Source organism: Petaurus breviceps, unplaced genomic scaffold, assembly GCF_028583685.1.
Source record: "Petaurus breviceps papuanus isolate PSGF00001 unplaced genomic scaffold, PetGlider_PUasm1.0 90977, whole genome shotgun sequence".
Lineage (NCBI taxonomy): Eukaryota > Metazoa > Chordata > Mammalia > Diprotodontia > Petauridae > Petaurus > Petaurus breviceps.
The window spans coordinates 17,397,759-17,416,774 of NW_027187391.1; the positions used below are offsets into that span (position 1 = coordinate 17,397,759).

The following is a 19,016-nucleotide window of genomic DNA, read 5'->3' on the forward strand; positions in this document are numbered from 1 at the left end:
CACACACACACACACACACACACACACACACACACACACACACACACCCCTTTAGAGGCATCATCTCCTTAGCATGGGTAGTTCTGTACATTCACTACTTGCTTACACCCTTGTCTAAGTCTTCCATAAAGGTGTCCAATATATAAGAAGCTATACCTTCCATCTTTTAAATCATGGTCTTGTGGGCTGTATCAAGATACTGGGCTTGTTTGCCATTTCCTTCTTCAGATCATTTTACAGATGAGGAAATGGAGGCCCACAGGGTTAAATGACTTGCCCAGGGTCACATAGCTGTAAATGTCTGAGGCTGGATTTGAACTCAGGTCTTCCTGACTCCTGACCCTGTGCTCTGCGTAGCTTCCCCATTAACTCATTACTATACCAGTACTATTCAAATTCCACATAGTACATACAATGAAGAAAATTCAAATTGACCAGTCCTGCCTGAGAGAAAGGATCAGCCATTCTTATACCCTCTTCCTGTAAACCCTAGGGAGATGCTAACTCAAACTTCTGTGGGCAGATCAGAGAACTGGAATTCTTATGGAATTTATTGCCAACAGTAGTATTCTTCAGTGAGTCCAAATTTCAGTGAATCGTAGATGACTATGATTTCAGAAGAATCAAAATTGTAAATGAGCCAAAGATTCATTGAAAGACATATGATGTAACTAAATTGGCTAAAGAAGGGGTATCAAGCACAGAAAAGCAACACTCTGGAATGCAGCCTGAACCAGATTAAAATGTAACTGGGAAATATTTAACAAATAAATAAAAATACGAGAGAAAACTGATAACATTAATATGTGGTTTTCTGAGTCAATATTGCTACAGGGATCCTTATGTAGTGTTTAGTGGTGGCCCCCCATTATCCCCACCTTTTTGTTTGAGTTTGAAGCCAATGCTGGGCAGCTAGGTGGCTCAGTGGATAGGGTACCAGACCTGAGTTCAGATCCAGCCTCAAACACTTGATGCTTATTAGCTGTATGACCCTGGGCAAGTCTCTTTACCCATTATCTTGCCCTACCCCCACCCTCAAAAAGAAACCACCAGGCTAAAACATATTACCAGCAGTAATTTTCAAGTACACACACACACGCACACACATGTAACCTTGTGACAATGTGTAGCAGCAAGCACCCCAAGCGTCCTCAGGGTTTGCAGCTACCACAGGTTCTTGGATCTGCTTTGTTAAAGGAAAGCAACTCAAAATGGGTTAACAGGCTTACTTTAATCAGTCAGACATATATCGTTTACCTTGTTCAGGAGAAAAGGTCAGCACCCTGAACCTCAAAGTATACAGGCATAATTATCAAGACAGAAACATCAAGTAGACAGATTTCCAAACTGTCCAACCATTACATCCATACCCAGTCAACATCTGGGTTTCCACATTCTGGGTTTTTCAAAGCCGGGGGACTCTCAGCAACGGCTTCCCAGAATTCAGATCAAATCACAGAACACTTCTCAAAGTGAGTCCCAAAACAAAGCTACACATCAGGGCTTATATAAGCCTTCTCCTGGCTCAGAGAATGTAACAACCTTATTGACCCACTGGCCAATCAAAAAGTATCTATTGAAAAACAAGCCTCCCTCCCCAGGCTTCTGGTGCACTTTAGCCTAGGGGCAGGGAAGATCTTTAAAATTTACATTCGCATTACACAATGCAGTGGAAAAAATAATGGACTTGGAGAGATAAGTTTGAATCCTTGTTCTTCCATTTGTTTTCTGGGTGACCTTGGTGATTTAACCTCTCTGGGCCTCAGATTTCTCCATCTCTAAAGTGAGGGGTTTGGACTAAAGTCCCTTCCAACTCTAAATCTGAATCTATGACTACATAAAGAGGTTGCTGGTCCTTTATGTAGCAAGAGGGTAACCACGTGAACAGCCCCCAATGGTATCCATAATGATTTAAAAGATGGAAGGTATAGCCTCTAGTGGATTGGGCATTTTTATGGAAGACTTAGACAAGGGTGTAAACAAGTAATGAATGTACAGACTACCCATGCTAAGGAGATGATACCTCTAAAGGTATGTGTGTGTGTGTGTGTGTGTGTGTGTGTGTGTGTGTGTGTGTGAGCTAGGTGATGCAATGTATCCACTCATCTTCCTGAGTTCAAATCTGGCCTTAAACACTTACTAGGTGTGTGATCATAGGCAAGTCACTTAACCCTGTTTGCCTTAGTTTCTTATCTGTAAAATGAGGTGGAAAAGGAAATGACAAACTTGGTATCTGCCAAGAAAACCCCAAATGAGATCACAAAGGATTGGACACAACTGAAAATGACTGAACAACTCTGTGTGTGTGTTTGTATACACACATACATATACACCTATATGCACACACACATCATATATATATATATATATATATATATATATATATATATGCTTTTATCTACCTGGATTGTGTATTTCTTGATGATGATGATAATGTCTGGTGACTTGTTTCTAATTCTTCTTCCCAACAGCCAGTAGTACAGTGTTTTCCACATTGTCAACACACAGGGATTATCTGTTAGTTAGCTGATTAGTAAGCTTAGTATTTATTTGTTTAGTTTGGTGCAATTCCAGTAAGCATCCCATTGTCTAAGATTAATAGAATTACTGTATTTGTAGTGTTTTTTTTTTTCTGTTTGTAATTCAGTCTGTCTGTATGGCTTGTTTTTCTGTCTTTAGGTTCCACATGGCAGTGAGTTGGAATCAGTAAGGACAAATGAAAGCAAATATAAAGAAAAACATGGTAGGTAGTACCATTTCTCTTTTATTTTTCCCATTATTGGTTGAATAAAAATTCATGATCTGTTTGAAAATTCACTTTCTGCTGAGACTAATGCATAAAAAACACTAACGTTTTATTTCATAGAGGATAATCCCACAGAGTCTTGTAGATTTGAGGTATTCAGGTATACAGTTAGGTGGTTCAACAGAGCATTGGACCTTGGGTCAGGAAAACCCAAGTTCAAATCCATCCTTGGACACTTAGCTAGCTGTATGACCTTGGGCAAGTCACTTATCATTTGCCTTGTAAAATGGAGATAATAATAGCATCTACTTCCTGGGGTTCTTGTGAGTATCAAATGAGATAATAATTGTAAAGTACTTAGTACAGTGCCTGGCACATAATTAATGCTATATAAATATTAGCTGTTATTATTATTATCATTCAGTAAATAGTACTAGATTGATTTTTAGAAAGGTCAAAAATTCCTCATGTAAAAATGATAGCAGATAGTCCTGTTGAATTTTATTTTTCTTCAATTATACCATAGTTCTTTGTTATTTTTATCTTTATCCTTGTGTTATATGGTATTTCCATATAAGTAGTTTTTATGAGAATTTAGAAATTCAAATATATAAAATATGAATGGATAATAAGAGAAAACCTTGACTATTAACATTATGCTAAAGAGAGAAGCAAAAACTTCACTATTTCCAAGTTGTAATACACTCAGACATGCATCCTCCTTTCTTGTTCTCAGTGTCTGGTTTTGTCCATGCATGGACAATTTTTGTTATTTGTTTATGAATTTCATTATGAAATGTGCAGAGAGGACACAGAGAGAAAATAGTCACAGGAGTTATGGTGGTATAGTGGGCCTACTGTACCTTCTAACCCAGTTCGACCCCCCAACTATTCTAGGTCTTTGGTTACTAGTTTTAAAAAAAAAATGGCATTGTAGAGAATTATAAGCCTGTGTCCTCTCCTTTTGATAATAGTGGTAGTATGTCCATGACATTTCTATATACGAGCAGAATCTGACAAACTCAGTACAAGCATCAGAGAATCATTAGAATAGCAGGAAATGGAGAATGGGGTTCCATGTAGTGGGGCATCACAGTAGCTAGTGAAAACATGCATGGAAGAGGCAGCGAAAGGGTGTAATGGATAGAGTGCTGGGGTTGGAGGTAGGAAGGACCTAAGTTTGAATCCTGCCCCATGACCTAATTAGCTCTGTGACTCTGGACAAGTCATTTTATCTCTCTCAGCTTCAGTTTTCCTGCTCTGTGAAATGGGAATAATAAATAATAGCACCTACTTTACTGAGTTATTATGAATCTCAAATAAGTTAACATATATAAAATGCTTTATAAACCTGAAAGTATTATAGAATGCTATTTTTTTTAATGGGGAAGGGACATCAGATTCTCCCACAATGAAGTGAAATCACAATGGTAGGATTGGTATTTCAAGCTAGAGGAGGGTGAAGACCAGTTAGGCTGTGGCTCACCATTCAGAATCCAGGAAAAGAGATGGGAGAAATTACCACAAGAAATCAGTTGAGGGTACCAACAAACTTAGACTGGTTAGGTCTTCCAGTAAGGAATCTCTTAGTCTTTCTCCAAGAATTAGAATCATGGAATCATAGAATTAGAAGAAGCCTTAGAGTTCATTTTTTTTTCAATTCCACTGTCAATTATAAGGTGGCAAATCAGTCATTGGGCCTTTCATCAGTTTTCATTCCCAGTATTGCTATCTACTACCTTGGGCAAATCACTGAATTACCCTGGCCCTCAACACTACTTTTCTAAAACGTTGGCACTAGATCTGATTGCCTCAAATTCAGCATGGTTCATTGGAAACAGTGTTGAATTTGGGACTGGAGGGTCTTAGGTTTATATCCCAACTGTATTACTTCCTGCTTGTGTGACCTTGGGCATTCTACTTACCTTCTCTAGGCCTTAATTTTCTCTTCAAAATGACTCTGTTCTCATTAAAGACTGTAAGCTTTTTAGTTCTAAGAGACAGTTAAGTGGTCATGTTGAACTCAGAAATCAGGAAGAATTGAATTCAAATCCTGCCTGAGACTTTTAGTCTTGCATGACCCTGGACACATCACTTACCTTTTCTGTATCTCTCTTCCCTCCTTTGTAAAATCATCTATCATATGGGATTGTTGAGATTAAGGGAAGGAGGAAGGAAAAAGCACTTATTAAGAGCCAACTATGTACCAGGCACTGTACTAAATGTTTTTTTTAATAAATATTACCTCATTTGATTCTCATAACAACTGTGTGAGGTAGGTACTATTAGTATTCCCATTTTACAGTTGAGGAAACTGAGGCAGACAGGTTAATAAGTGATTTGCCCAGGGCCACACAGCTACCAAGTGTCTGAGGCTAAATTTGAATTCAGTTTTTTTCTGATTCCAGACCCAACCCTCTGTAATACTAATAGCTAATGCTTTTATAGCTCTTATTATGTGACAGGCATTGTGTTAAGTGCTTTATAAATGTTATTTCATTTTATCCTCACAACAACCCTAAGAGATTGGTGCTATGATTGTCCTCATTTTATAGATGAGGAAACTGAGGCAAATAGAGGTTAAGTGACTTGTCCAGGGACACACAGCTAGTATGTATCTGAGTCTGTATTTGAACTCAGGTCTTCCTTACTCTATCCATGAAATCCCTAGCTACTTCTTCAAATGAGATAACATAACTAAAGTATTTCACAAATCTTAAAGTGCTATATTACTGCTGGGTGTTATTAGTAGTAGTAATAAATCCTATGACCTCTCAGTTGCCTCCTGAGAAACTATTCTTTTGTGCCTCCCCACTCACAGTCATAGAGACTTGCCCCATTATTCTTCACCAATTTTAATTTTTATAGGAAACACTACATATGCAGAAATATTTTATGCTTTCATCTCTAATATAAGAGGCAGCTAGATAGCACAATTGATAGAGAACTGGGCTTGATCAGAGTCAGGAAAACTTGACTTCAAATCCTGTCTTACACATTTGCTAGCCATGTGATCCTAGGCAAGCCACTTAATCTTTGTAGGCCTTAGTTTCATCTGTAAAATGGGGACAATAACTTCTACCTCCTAGGTTTGTCTTGAGGATCAAATGGTATAATATTTGAAAAGCACTTTGTAAACCTTAAGGTGCTATATAAATGCTAGCTATTATAGCTCATATATATTTAACGTTGTTTTACTTGCATTCTGTGAGTACAGAATTTCATCTAGTTATAAAAGGACCAGTTATCTCCAGAAGTATCTTTTCCTTCCTCCCACCCTCCCATCCCCAACCTTTTTACCAGTAAATATTTCACTGGTAGGAAAATACAGTTTTGGGCTGCCAGAATGCTAGCTTAATACTAGAGATGGACAATTTATGCTAACGTGAATGTATACAGTTTTCACTTCCACATTGAGACTTTCCCCAACATGGTTTCAACATATATCTATATTTCTATATCTATCTCTCTATTTATGTGTGTATATATGTGGATTTAGGTATGTGTGTATATGCATGTATATGTGTGTATATATATGTATGTATAGGAATATGTGTATATACACATATCATGGGTGCATAAGAAATTAAATGGAAATTTTGGGGGAGTTTTGCAGAAGCTTCAGATGACATGCAAGGGCCAACAGATGATATAGAACCTATGACCAAATGTTTAACCCAAATTTTACAACAAGGTATTGTAAACACAGTAAACGAAAAAAATTCAGACCTCTTCTCTGGTATAAAGAGAGGCCAAAAAATTCCATGCAGATATTCCAGATCACAGAAGTGCTGGGCCCCTAACCCCTGCAGTGTGGAAAGCATAACTGTACTTTGGGCTTTTAGGGTTTTGTGGCTGGCAATCACCCAGTCACTGAAGAGAGCTTGACCATGGGGTCTTTTCCCTCTTTTCTGGAGTCCAGGCTGCAGTTTATACAAGTGGGAAGTTCTAAAGGGCCAGAAGGCCTTGCCAAAAGCAATGCTTGTACCAACCAGGCAGGGGGAGTGTGACCTACTTGTTCCCTGATTTACATCTGCTTTGGCCAGCATACTGTGAAGTGGGCCCAGATCCTCAAATTAGCATAACAAGAGAATCAATTAAACTCAAGTAAAGCCATGCTGGTCTCCCAGTGTTTACAACTGCACCTGTGTTCACTACTGTGCATTGCTCTTTTGTCAGCCAGTGAAGAAACCAGTGTTAGGCAAACAGCGAAAAAATCTGAAGAGGCTGATGGGAAACACTGTCTTGGGGTTCATTCAAAAGTGTGACTGTCCTAGCAGACTCCCTGAGGGTGGAGATGCCATGATTCATTCAGAATGCCTTTCTAACACTCGATTTTTATACATGTAAATTTAAATTATTTTTGTTCTCTAATTTAGATAGCTATAAGCCTGTTCTAGTGTTAAATGTAGGACTTTTCATATTTGAAAATGGGCCTTAATTATCTGTATGATAGTCTCTCATCATTGTGCATGCAAACTTTCTTCATGTTAAAGGTACAATATTCTTAGTGAATAAATATAATGCAAAGTATAATGGAAAATCCATCATTCTTTTAAAAAATGCTTATATTTTATTATCTCCTATCTGGTACTTTGGAGAAGGGGAAAACAATTTTGTTGAATGTTCCCTTTGGATTTTTGTAGCATGAGTATGAATGGCAAGAAAACAGTCATCTTTAAGGAGTTTTACAAAATATCTGTGTCATTGTACTTCTGACTTTGTCACCAAAATGGGAAACTGAGGGAGAGGAATTAAGCAATTCACACCTTGGGAATTTAGTGTAAGAGCCAAATGGCTTCTCTTAATACCATGTGCTAATTCCCATCTCACAATAAACAATAATCTGATTATCATTACATGATGGATATGATTCATCACCAGTTTGGCTACATGGTGGTGAATTATATACTCAACTCTTAGATTTTTTTTGCCTTTTTTTTTTGGAGGGCAGGACAATTGGGGTTAAGTGACTTACCCAAGGTCACATAGCTAGTAAGTGTTAAGTGTCTGAGGCCAGATTTGAACTCAACTTCAATTTGAACTTCTGACTCCAGGGCCAGTGCTCTATTCATGATGCCACCCAGCTGCCCCATCAACTCTTAGATTTTAGTTTGTAAAAAATTCCTCTCTGTATAATAACCAGAAGACTAGATTACTATAGTTGTGTTAACTTGTATTTTTCTGTTGTATGCTTTCTGTTATATGTTCTGTTGTATGCTTTCTCAGGATGGGGGAGGACATTTTTCTTTCATGTATATTTTATATCTTTATTCCTGTCCTATTTCTTCTATTACCAAGTGTTCTTTCTAGCAAGATCTAATTGCTTTGAAGAAACCAATTACTGTCTTCATTGTGACTTTTTTTTGGAGGGGTAGGGGAAGAGTCAGGGAGAAGGACAGTATTTTCTTCAAAAATTCTCAGCTGTGTATAAGGTAGTACAAAATAGTTGCTAATTTTAAAAAGTGGCCAATCAGCTTTCTTCTTTACAGCTGTTTCCTAGGTAACAAGCACACAGTCACAGGAAAGTATGAACCAGAATTTAAAAGGGGGCAAAATAGGATGAAAAAACCTTGCCTTGACCCTTTGGTTGCCACCTCAGAACAAAAAATTAACAGTTAAATAGGATGCCAATATTGAGAAATGTATTCATAGGTTGGGTTTGGTTCTTAAGGAGAAATAGCAATTTTCTAATTTCAAAGAAATAGAAATTGCGTAATAATCACTGATGACATGTTTGCATTTCTCGTTATTTGGATATAGGTATATTTTTATCGTTGTTATTAATTGTTTTTGTTATTGTTATTAATTATAACAATAGTAATAAAGCTTTAAATTTGTGCTTCTTTGAAAGTAAAGAGGCACAAGATGGATTTAATTAGCTGTAAAATTCTACATAAGTGGATTTGGGGAGGGAAATAAGTAGGTGGTGCAGTAGATAAAAGTTAGCAAGACATATTCCTGAATTCAAATCCATCTTCAGACATTTACTAGCTGTGTGGGTAAGTCATTTGACCCTTTTTTGCCTCAGTTTTCTCACTTGTAAAATGAGCTAGAGAAGGAAATGGCAAACCATTCCACTGTCTTTACCAAGAAAATACCAAATGGGTCACGAAGGTCAGGCATGACTGAAAAACTACTCAACAACAAAAGTATACAAGAGTTTTAAAAGGCCAAATTTGTATTTCTTATTTTTCTTTGGATTTAAAAACAATACACACACTCATACATATTTGATTATTAGTATCCTGATTTCTTCCCGAACATCTTCATTTTAATTTCCATCCAAGTCTCCATATTTGTTTAGTTTTCCCCAGGGGTCTTTCAAAAATTCATCAAATTCCTGTGTGACTGGGTGAGGGTATAGAGAGTGTGTATGCTTTTATCAGGCAACTCAGAGCTTTTAAACTGTGAACAGAATGAATAGGATGAAAAAAATTCAGAACAAACTGCAACACAACAGTTTTTCTCACCCAGGCTGTTTCAGTATGTGCTACATTCAAAGCTGAAAAGTTTCCTGGAGAGTTTTACTTAGAAGACTCACCATCAGAAGTTCAAGCTGCTTGTTTCGGCAGAGAAGTTTAGAATATTAACAAGGATTGTCGTGATTGGAGAAAAAGATTTTAATCCTTGGAAATGATGATGAAGTTCAGAACATCTCTGACTAACACCTATGGCCCAAGGATCTTTTTGGGGTACCTTTGTATTCTTCCACCAGTTTGTTTTGGTACCAGCTGGCCCCAGCCCTGACTCATAGCTATTAGCTTTTTGGCAACTTCTGGCTTTGAAATTCTCAGAATACTAAGTAGGTGAAATTCCAGTTAAGGGCAGGTCAGGGTGGGGAGGGAGTTTTATTCCAGGAAACTTTCTTTTAAAAACACCAAACAGGTAGAGAAATACAGTGTTGGCACTATTAAAGAATCTCAGCCAGCCCTGTGCCTCCTTTGCTAACCAAATGCGTATTTAATATACAGCACTACCTTATTAACTTATTCTTTAGTTTAGTAAAGTTGATGGCTACTAATAGTGTTTTTTTATGTAACCTATTACAAGACATATGTAAGTGTGCTTATATCTACGTATATATACACACACATACATATATCTCTATCTATCTATCTATATGAAGATGAATAGTCAGTCAATAAATCAGTGTGTTTATACTTGGAAAGTCCCTTTGTTATATACCATTTTCCAATTTATTTTCTGGATTTTCCATTTATCATCTTATTTTTTTTGTGTATAAATAATTCCCACTAAAGCCCTTTATTTCTTCATCATAGTATAGAGGTTACCTTGGGTTTTCAAAGGCTGTGTCTTTGAAGTAGAACCCTTCTTTTCAGTTTCTATGAAGCTAGAAAGACTTCAGATATAAGCCTGGTAATAACTAGCATGTTTCTTTCCCAAAAGTCAGTCTGGCTATTTCTGGAGAGGCATATTGACATATTGTCCATGAAGTAATGATTTTTCATTATGGTCACTAGGTGGCACAGTAAACTTGGGGACAAATTCTGCTTCACATTTCTTAGCTGTGTGACTCTGGGCAAATGAGTGATCTCTCTTAGCCTAATATTCCTTATCTATAAAATGTGGATAAATATAGCAGAGATAACATGTATACAAACTCTTTGCAAACCATAAAGTACTGTACAAATGCTAGTTTGTTGGGGTTTTTTTTTGAGGCATAGTAACTCTTAAGTATTGTCTAATGAATCAGAGGTTTATGATCTGCTTTGTAGAAGAAATAACTACATCAACAGAGAGCACTGACCATATTACAGTAAAATATAAGTAGCAGAAAAATAACACATATGACATTGTTGGCTTTGGGTCTCTTATGTCTAGATCTGGCTTCTGACCCTGGAATTAGTGAGAAAAACAGCCCACATCTGCCTGAAGATGTACCTGTTTCTGAAACAGACATCAACCTAGAGATTTCCTTTGCAGAGCAAGCAGCCAATTTGAAAGAGACCTCAAAAGAAAAGCTTCCGGAAAACAAAGAAGAATACAATTCATTACCTGTATGTATATCTCTTGAGGGTTCATATGTCCCTGAAACTAAGTAGACTTTATATGGCATGCATTCTTTCATCATATGCAGAATGAATGGATTAATTAATTAATTAATTAATTGAATGAAGATTGACTTTTATCTGAGTTAGGCATTAGTCCCTTGAATTCCATTCCTGTCCTATAGTTCTCTATATTATATAATATTTAAATAGATATGTGATTTCATAGATGTAGATATTCATTTTAGTGATCTATTTTTCTATTGAATGTGATATAATAAAATGACAAAATAATTCTCACCTTATTCTTTCTTCTTCCTTTATTTAAAAGCATTAAAAAACCCAGATGGCATTTTTTTTTAACCATTCTTTAAAGTGTACCATTCCAGAATAAAATTTATTTTAAAATTTTAATCTTGATACTAGGGGAGAAAGGTATTGTCTGCGAGAATTCCAGACTTTCCCTGACTTTGATTAATCAGCATGGCTTAGAGATAGGCTTTGATATAGGTAAGAATGGCAATCTTGAATCTGTCAATTAATTGATTAAGGACCAGTTATGTTTAGTTTTTAAAATCTGGTCAAGGGGTCTTATGCAAATAAGCTTCAGTTTTGATGTTAAAAACAAATCCAACGTGTAATTAATAGCATCTTTTCATTCTAGATGCTTTGGGTGCCAAATCAATGCATCCTTTTTCACTTCATTTCTAAAGAAGGCAGGGAAGATAGTGGATAGAGTAACCACTTCACTTGTACAGGTTTCTAGGTTTCCTCCACTCTCTGAAATATATAGCATTGAATCAACAAGTTAAATTTCACGTAGTTAGACCCTTATTTGAAATCTCTTCACTTCCCATTTAAAGCTGTTAATAAGAACCTTGGTTGTTTAATTTCTCAGTCCCCAGAATATTAGACATAGCAAGCTAGAAAGGTCATATATGATGAAATGTTAGAAATTATTATGAAACGGGTCAAAGAGTGCTGGGCTTGGAACTAAATCACCTGGTATGTCTCCCTTTAAGCAATTAATTTTGCTTCTTTGACCTTAGTTTCCCCATCTGTAAAAAAGGAGTGAAAATAATTGTGCTAGCTAACACACAGGGTTGTTATGAGCAGTGCTTTGCCAACTTTAACATATTAGAAACATGAAATACTATTATTGTTATAAGGAGAGCAGAAGTTATAGCCTGTCAAAGAAGTTGGAGACAAATATTAATGCAGGGAGAGAAATTGTTTTATTACAAAGTCAAATAATAGATATTCATAATGTTGACTTGCTTTCCAAGTTTTTATCTTGCATCATTCAGGATAGTCAGATAGTCATTGAGTTTTAGTGCTTACAATGACCTTACTGAGGTTCTAGTCAAGCCTTTTAATTTTATAGGTATACAATTATGCACTATATATAAAAGGCAAATCAGTAAATATTCATTTACTACTCTGTGCCTAGTAATAGGTAAGCTTCAAAAGGAAGACCTTGGGGCAGCTAGGAGGCACAGTGAATAGAGTACCAGCCCTGGAGTCAGGAGGACCTGAATTCAAATTCAGCCTCAGACACTTAACATTTACTAGCTGTGTGACCTTGGGCAAGTCACTTAACCCCAATTGCCCTACCTTCTCCCTCCAAAAAGCAAAAAAAAGGAAGACCTCTGCTGAAAGAGATCTCTAGCAATATGACTTAAAAAACCCCCACTGAATTTTGAGATTCTTTTTTTAAGCAAGCAAAAAGACAGAGTAACTTCTGCTGAATCACATTCCTTGCTCTCAACAAACTAGACAATCTACTCCATTAACTAAACAAAAATGTGAGGAAATTTCATAAATATTTAAAGATTCTACCATGAATTAAACATTGGGATAAAGAGCTCATTCTTTTTATTAGGTGCTGTGTTAAAAAAAAAATTGCTAGGGAAGCCAAATGCTTGAAGTAATAATATTTTAGGCTTCTTTGAATATTTATCTGGGATAATGCTTCAATTATTGCTATCGCCTTTCTCTTTTTGGAATGTTAGAATGATTTCAATTTAATATTGGATCTTTTCTATGTGGTTAGTTATTGGCCTTTAACACTTCAGAACAATGGGTTTAAGGTCAAGTACAGGAAAAGTCTGGGTACCATTTTTAACAATTATAAGATGACCTCACCAGATTGAATTCCACCAATCAGGTCTGTACCAAAAATCTGGAAGTTAGAAAGTTGACAAGCCAATAACTATTTATTTCATCCCTGAATTGATAACATATCTCATTGTAGGGAGGAGATGTTAAACTAAAGCTTTCTTCATTTAATTATCCACCCTGAATTGCTGATTTACTGAGGAACCTCATGTTCATTTCTTAGTTACTCTCCCTGTGCCCACTTAATTTTTTAAATAATAATCCAAGAGATGCAATGTGGCAAAATGGACAGAGCCAGAATAATCATAATCATAGTTAATATTTGTATAGTACTTACTTATATTCCTGGAACTGTGCTAAGTTCTTTGCAATTCTCACAATAATCCTGGGGTGGGATAAACACTATAGTATTATCCCCATTTTACAGATGAGGAAATTGAGACAAAGTGACTTGCACAGGGGAAACATAGCTAGTAATTATCTGAGACTGGATTTGAACTAAAGTCTTCCTGATTCCAGACTCAGCAGTCTATCCCACTGTGCCACCTAATTGCCTGACCTGGGTTTAAGTCTAGTCCCTGCCACACACTGGGAAACAGGATGACTGTTGGCAAAGCCCTTAACCTTTTGGAATGCTTGGCAACTCTTTAAGAATGTAAGTTATAGAGGGAGTTTCCCCATGAGGAGCTTCCTTTTATGAAATCACAGTTCTAGACCAACCCTTTCCCTTTCCTTCCTGCCCTGCAACATCCCATTTTTTAAAGAAAAAAAAAGCCCAAATATTAATAACAAAATACTTACCTAGTGACAGTTTGGCAACTTTTAATGGAAATAAGTTCTTAGTGAGAATTAAATGATAAAGTGTTAATAGGAACAAAATGCTATGGGCGTGGGTCACAGCTATGGGGAGGAAACCAATATTCGTCCTGAGGGCACTTTCCTCAAGGTGTGATTGCTTTATAGATTATTTAGAATCAAAAAAGAAATTGAATTACAAAAGAGTCCAATTTGAACTTTCCCAGAACATGTTTAAAGTAGAGAATATTGTGAAAACAATGGATGCCTTTTATACTTATAACTACCTACTCTTTGACCCCAGGAGAAAGGTGGTCATTTAAAAAAAATAGCTCATAAACAATAGAGTTAATGTCATATACATGGAAAGGGTTCAGACTTTCTTCCTTTTGAATTAATTTGAGACAGAGTTCCCAACCATTCTGTAGTTAAGAACAGAAAAAAAGATGAGGAAATAAGTTTTTTTTTTTCTCAGAAGGAATTCTCAGTCCCAATGACAGGAAGTTCAGTAGAACATATAGGGTGTGTGTGTGTCTGTGTGTCTGTGTGTGTGTGTGTGTGTGTTTAGGAGCAGAAATGTGTGAGAGGCTGATAAAGTAATAGATGATTCTGATATTCAGCTTCTGCATGAAGCAGTGGAGGTGTGTCTCAGTAGGAGGGGTGGATTTATCATTCGTCAATACTTGGGATTTAAAAAAATATATATTATTATTCAAAACTTAGCACTGCCAAATAAAATGAGCATTCTTATATATAAAATAGAACATAAAATAAGGATTATATATGAAACTTTGAATCTCTTTTCTATAAAGCTTGTGTTTCCTTTTAATTATATAATTCATTAATCACATAACTTTCAAAGCTATCCTCCTTGTTGGTGTTTACTTCTGTTCTCTTGTGTACTTAAATTTTTAAAAAATGTAATGCTTCAATGATGCTATTTTCTTTTTCTTTTTTTATTAGTGATATTAGAATAAGTGCTGAAAACAAGGGAAAAAGTAATAAATAGAGGAGACTGCATCAGGGAAGTGTCAACAAATTTGTGCTACTGCACCGCACTGCTTGCTTCCTTTCCTGGTTTCTCCCTATTGTACATGTTTTCCTCCACATCTCAGTTTAATCTGTCCTATAATTATTTTTTTCTGACTAGACAGAGTTGTTCTCAAATGTGTGATCTGGAAGTTAGGGAAGGCTAGGTGAGGGGTTAGGTGAGGAGAAGGGAAGAAAAGTAACTGAGAACCAAGAGGGAAGAAAATGAAAATTTTCTCAAGTCCTTATCTTTGTCCTACTGCCCTAACTGTGACTAGAGACTCAGAACCTGACTCCTTCATGGTTAAATGAGTGGGAAATATGTTCCCTAACCTGAACATAGGTCATTGGACATGTAGATGGCTTTACTGGGATGATTTGCTGGGTATGTTCTAGACCCTCAAATGTGCTTTTTATGTTTCTTTTATGTATTTAGTGTATAAGTATGCTATGGTAGGATATGATTACTGGTGGAGAGTAGCAGGTCAACCCACCTGACCTTCATAACTCTTTTGAAGGTTTAAGCACTTGATTTCTTGTCTTGGCTAATTCTTTAGTTAAAATTGCTGGTGTTCTTTGATCTCCTTTTATAGAATTCCCCATTTACCTCACTATTTTCTTTGTAATGAGGATACCACCTTCTTCCCTTTCTTGGTCTCCAGAATTGCATAGAATTAGCGTGTGTGTGTGTGTGTGTGTGTGTGTGTGTGTGTGTGTGTGTGTGTGTGTGTGAAAGAGAGAGGGAGAGAGAGAGAGAGAGTCAAAGTACATTTAGTTTTAATTCAGGTCAACATTGCTCCAGGCTCTCAGGCTCTATGGTCACTTTCATTGGTCATTTTCATCTTTTTCCTTTAGAAAATTCTTGATCCTAATTTTAATCATAACTTCTCTGTAAACTAATTATTCTTTTCATCCTCATACTTCAAAGGTAAGTTCATCCTGTAAATATTTATTCCATTTGTGGTCTATCTTATAGAGTTTCAGGCTGCCAAAGGATAAAACTGGTACCACAAGGATTGGTGACTTGGCACCCCAGGACATGAAGAAGGTTTGCTACTTAGCTCTCATTGAGTTGACTGCACTGTATGATATACTTGGAATCGAGCTCAAGCAGCAAAAAGCTGTGAAAATGAAAACAAAAGGTAAAGGCATTTAATGAAAATCATTAAATTCTCTCATGAAGAGGCAGCAAAGATGATTTTGGCTTTTTGCCACTATGCCCATGGAACAAACCTAAGTATGAGTGGCAGAGTTGTAATATTGAATTTTTCACACCTCACATAATAAGTATAGAACACACTAACATTATGTTATAGGGCACTGGGGGCATATAAGAAGAAACTGTTAAAAGTTCTTGTTAAGGGGATTCAGAAGAAGGGATGGCTTCTCACTCCATTTGATGCTGTCATTTTTAGCTATTCTACATGTTTCAGTGCTGTGTTTGGTGTACTTATTGATTCATCTATAAATTCAACTCTAGAGAACAGTGCTTCAGGAGTAATAATCATATCTTATATTTCAATAGAGCTTATATAAGGATCATAAATAATTTCATGCCTGTCCCTGTGACTGAGAGAGAATGAAGATGACATTTTAAACAATTCACAGAATGGTAGCCTGACCCCTTGGGGTGGTTGTCTACCATCCCCCACCCCATCCCAACATCCACCTCTATTTTGTTGGTCTTTGTTAGCTTTACTAATAGCAATGCTATTGAGCTATTTAGGCAATCAAGCTTAGTGCATAACAAGTTCCTCCCTTTTGGTGAAACATATAGGAACTAGCCTTACTTACACTTACTCATGAAATCTGATTTTTTTTCATTATGTAGTGGAATCAAGAGAGGCAGCTTTGAAGCCAGGAATATCTGACTACCTCTGACACATGCTAGCTGGGTAATCCTGGACAAATCACTTAATCACTCAGTGCTCTAGGCAATGCTCTAAAACTGTAAATTGCAGAGAATATACAGACCTGGATTGGAAAGAGTTTCTTCACTTGGGAGTTCACTCCCTATGCCAGTGAAATGACAGATCCAGTCCTTGTGCCTAGAGTGGTGTCAGTCTATACCCATTAAAATCTTTGCAACAACCCTGTTCCACTCCTCAGTTTTTCTTTCTATACCTTTTCCCAAAGACCCACCATGGATTTTTATGGCATAATCATAGTTGGCTCTCTTACTGAACCATAGAGGTATTTCCTATAATGGAAATGGAGTAGAAATTGCTTAGAAAACCATTGAGAAACTACAGGTTTGTTTGTTTGTTTGTTTTCCATCCATGCTTCTGTTTTAAATCCTGAAGTCTCTGGAGAAGCCCCGAAAAGTATACCTTTGCCAGTTGGGTTTGGGATTAAGGATCTTTGCACCTTCCTATCGTAGAGGGTCTTGTTCCTCTTACATAGTTTGGACTGATGGTTAGAGTGGAGAAATCAACAGTAAACCAATTGTTTCCAGTTTTTTGAGGGTTGATGTGATGAAAAAAGTATTGGATTTAAAGGCACAGGGCTAAGATTTGAAGGATAGCTCTGCTACTTAAATGACTACTCATTTAACTCTTAAATCTCATTTTTTCTTATCTATGAAATGGAGATTAATAATATTCGTAAAAAGTGGCTGTGAGGTTCCCAAGAGAGGATGTATATAGTGCTTTATAAACTATAATGTGATAAAATAGCCTTGTATTTATTTTGTACACATTCATATATGTGTTTGCTAGGGTTCTTCCTCCCAATAGGATGTAAGTTCTTTGAAGCTGGTCAATGGACTAGCATTTATTATACACCTACTATGTATCAGGCACTTTGCTGGGGAGACAAAGGAAGGCAAAAACTAGTCCTAGTTCTAAGTAGCTCAAGGAGCTGGAATGATCCAGGGGGGGTGGTAGTAGCCTTGGGTGCAGTTAGGGGGCATTGAATAAAAATTAGGGGGTGGTAGAATCATAAGGAAAGAAGAAAAGAAAATTTTGCAGAACTATTCATGCATATTTTATCTGTCGTGTAACAGAGTTAAAGTTGTAGTGATTACATTGTTTTCTAAATAAACACACAAAATGCAGGTTATAACTGGTCAATGGTCAAGTCCACTGACAGGTCTTGACAAGCAAGTGTTGGTAGGTGAGTGTGTTTTGTGGAAGTCCAGCAAGCATTAGCACGGATATGTGTGTGTAATAACTTGTTTAAAATATGTGATGCAATATTGCCTCATCAAAATTTAAATGCAGGAAAAACCACACAAATTTAAAATAAAATATTAAATTAAGATGCATCTTTTAAAAGAATATTTCATATATTTTTTGAAATGATGCAAATTTAGAAAAAACATTAAAGTGTTAAAGAAAGATTTCATTGGAGCTTGGGGGCACTGAGAAAAAATTTTTTTAAGGGGTCAGTAGGCTAAATAGGTTTGGGAACCTCTGATCTAGGGGGGATGTCTTGCTTCTGTCTGTGTACTCTCACCACCTAGGACAGTGCCTGGTACATCGTAGGTGCTCAATGAATGTTTCCTAATGGAAAATTTAGTTTTTCTCCTCCAATACAAATATTTTTCTGAACATAAATAGAAATGACATTAAATAGTTAATTTTTTAAACCTCAGTTTAAGGAAAGTTTTGTGAATGTTTTTCTGTAGTAGATCCCTTTAGAGATATAAAGCAGCAGCAGTTCTTTTCAATGATGTGATGATTGATAGCATAGTTAAATAAACTTCTTGAGGCTTTTTTTTCCTGATCTTTTTAAAGTTCCATACATCTTTTCCAAGTTCTTCGCCTTACATTATATTTTATGAAAAGAAGATTTGCTGAATAAGGTCATACTGCCAACTGATTTCTGAAAAAGCAGATGGTCCCTTTATATTATTTCATTCATTATAGCATTCAGAATTCTGATCTATGCTAAAATAGAAGTTCCCCTCTCTTGTGGGAGAAGATATGAAAGGATATTTGGCTTTTGCCAGAGTATTTAGTTTGATTACACTTAGTAACCTGATTGCATATATTCATTCAGCTCTGCCATACTGAATATGAGGTCAGGGGATCTAAATGTGCAAGGAGAGCTTATGACTTTGAAATCATCTCTTTCTATCCCCATTTTCATACTTTGAAATAGATGTGAAATGTTCTATTTTCTTTTGCTTTGTGCAGACTCCGGTCTTTTTGGTGTTCCCCTGTCAGTATTGCTAGAGCAGGATCAGAAGAGAGTCCCAGGGACAAGGATACCCTTGATCTTTCAAAAAGTGAGTAGACAATGAGTAAGTCAGCTGGGTTTGGGAATAGTGAATTCTGAAGATTGATGTCTTTGGCATTAATATTCTTCTAATG

At 36.5% G+C, this 19,016-nt stretch overlaps 1 protein-coding gene across 1 annotated transcript in view; it reads left to right on the forward strand.

The window, feature by feature from the left end:
- The window catches only part of ARHGAP18 (Rho GTPase activating protein 18), a 182,710-nt gene that overhangs the window by 103,341 nt on the left and 60,353 nt on the right, over positions 1-19,016 (forward strand). Inside the window, exons 4-7 of the mRNA XM_069077434.1 lie at positions 2,680-2,743; positions 10,592-10,767; positions 15,677-15,842; positions 18,840-18,931. Coding sequence (XP_068933535.1) covers positions 2,680-2,743; positions 10,592-10,767; positions 15,677-15,842; positions 18,840-18,931 — 498 coding nt within the window. The remainder of the gene's footprint in view (positions 1-2,679; positions 2,744-10,591; positions 10,768-15,676; positions 15,843-18,839; positions 18,932-19,016) is intronic.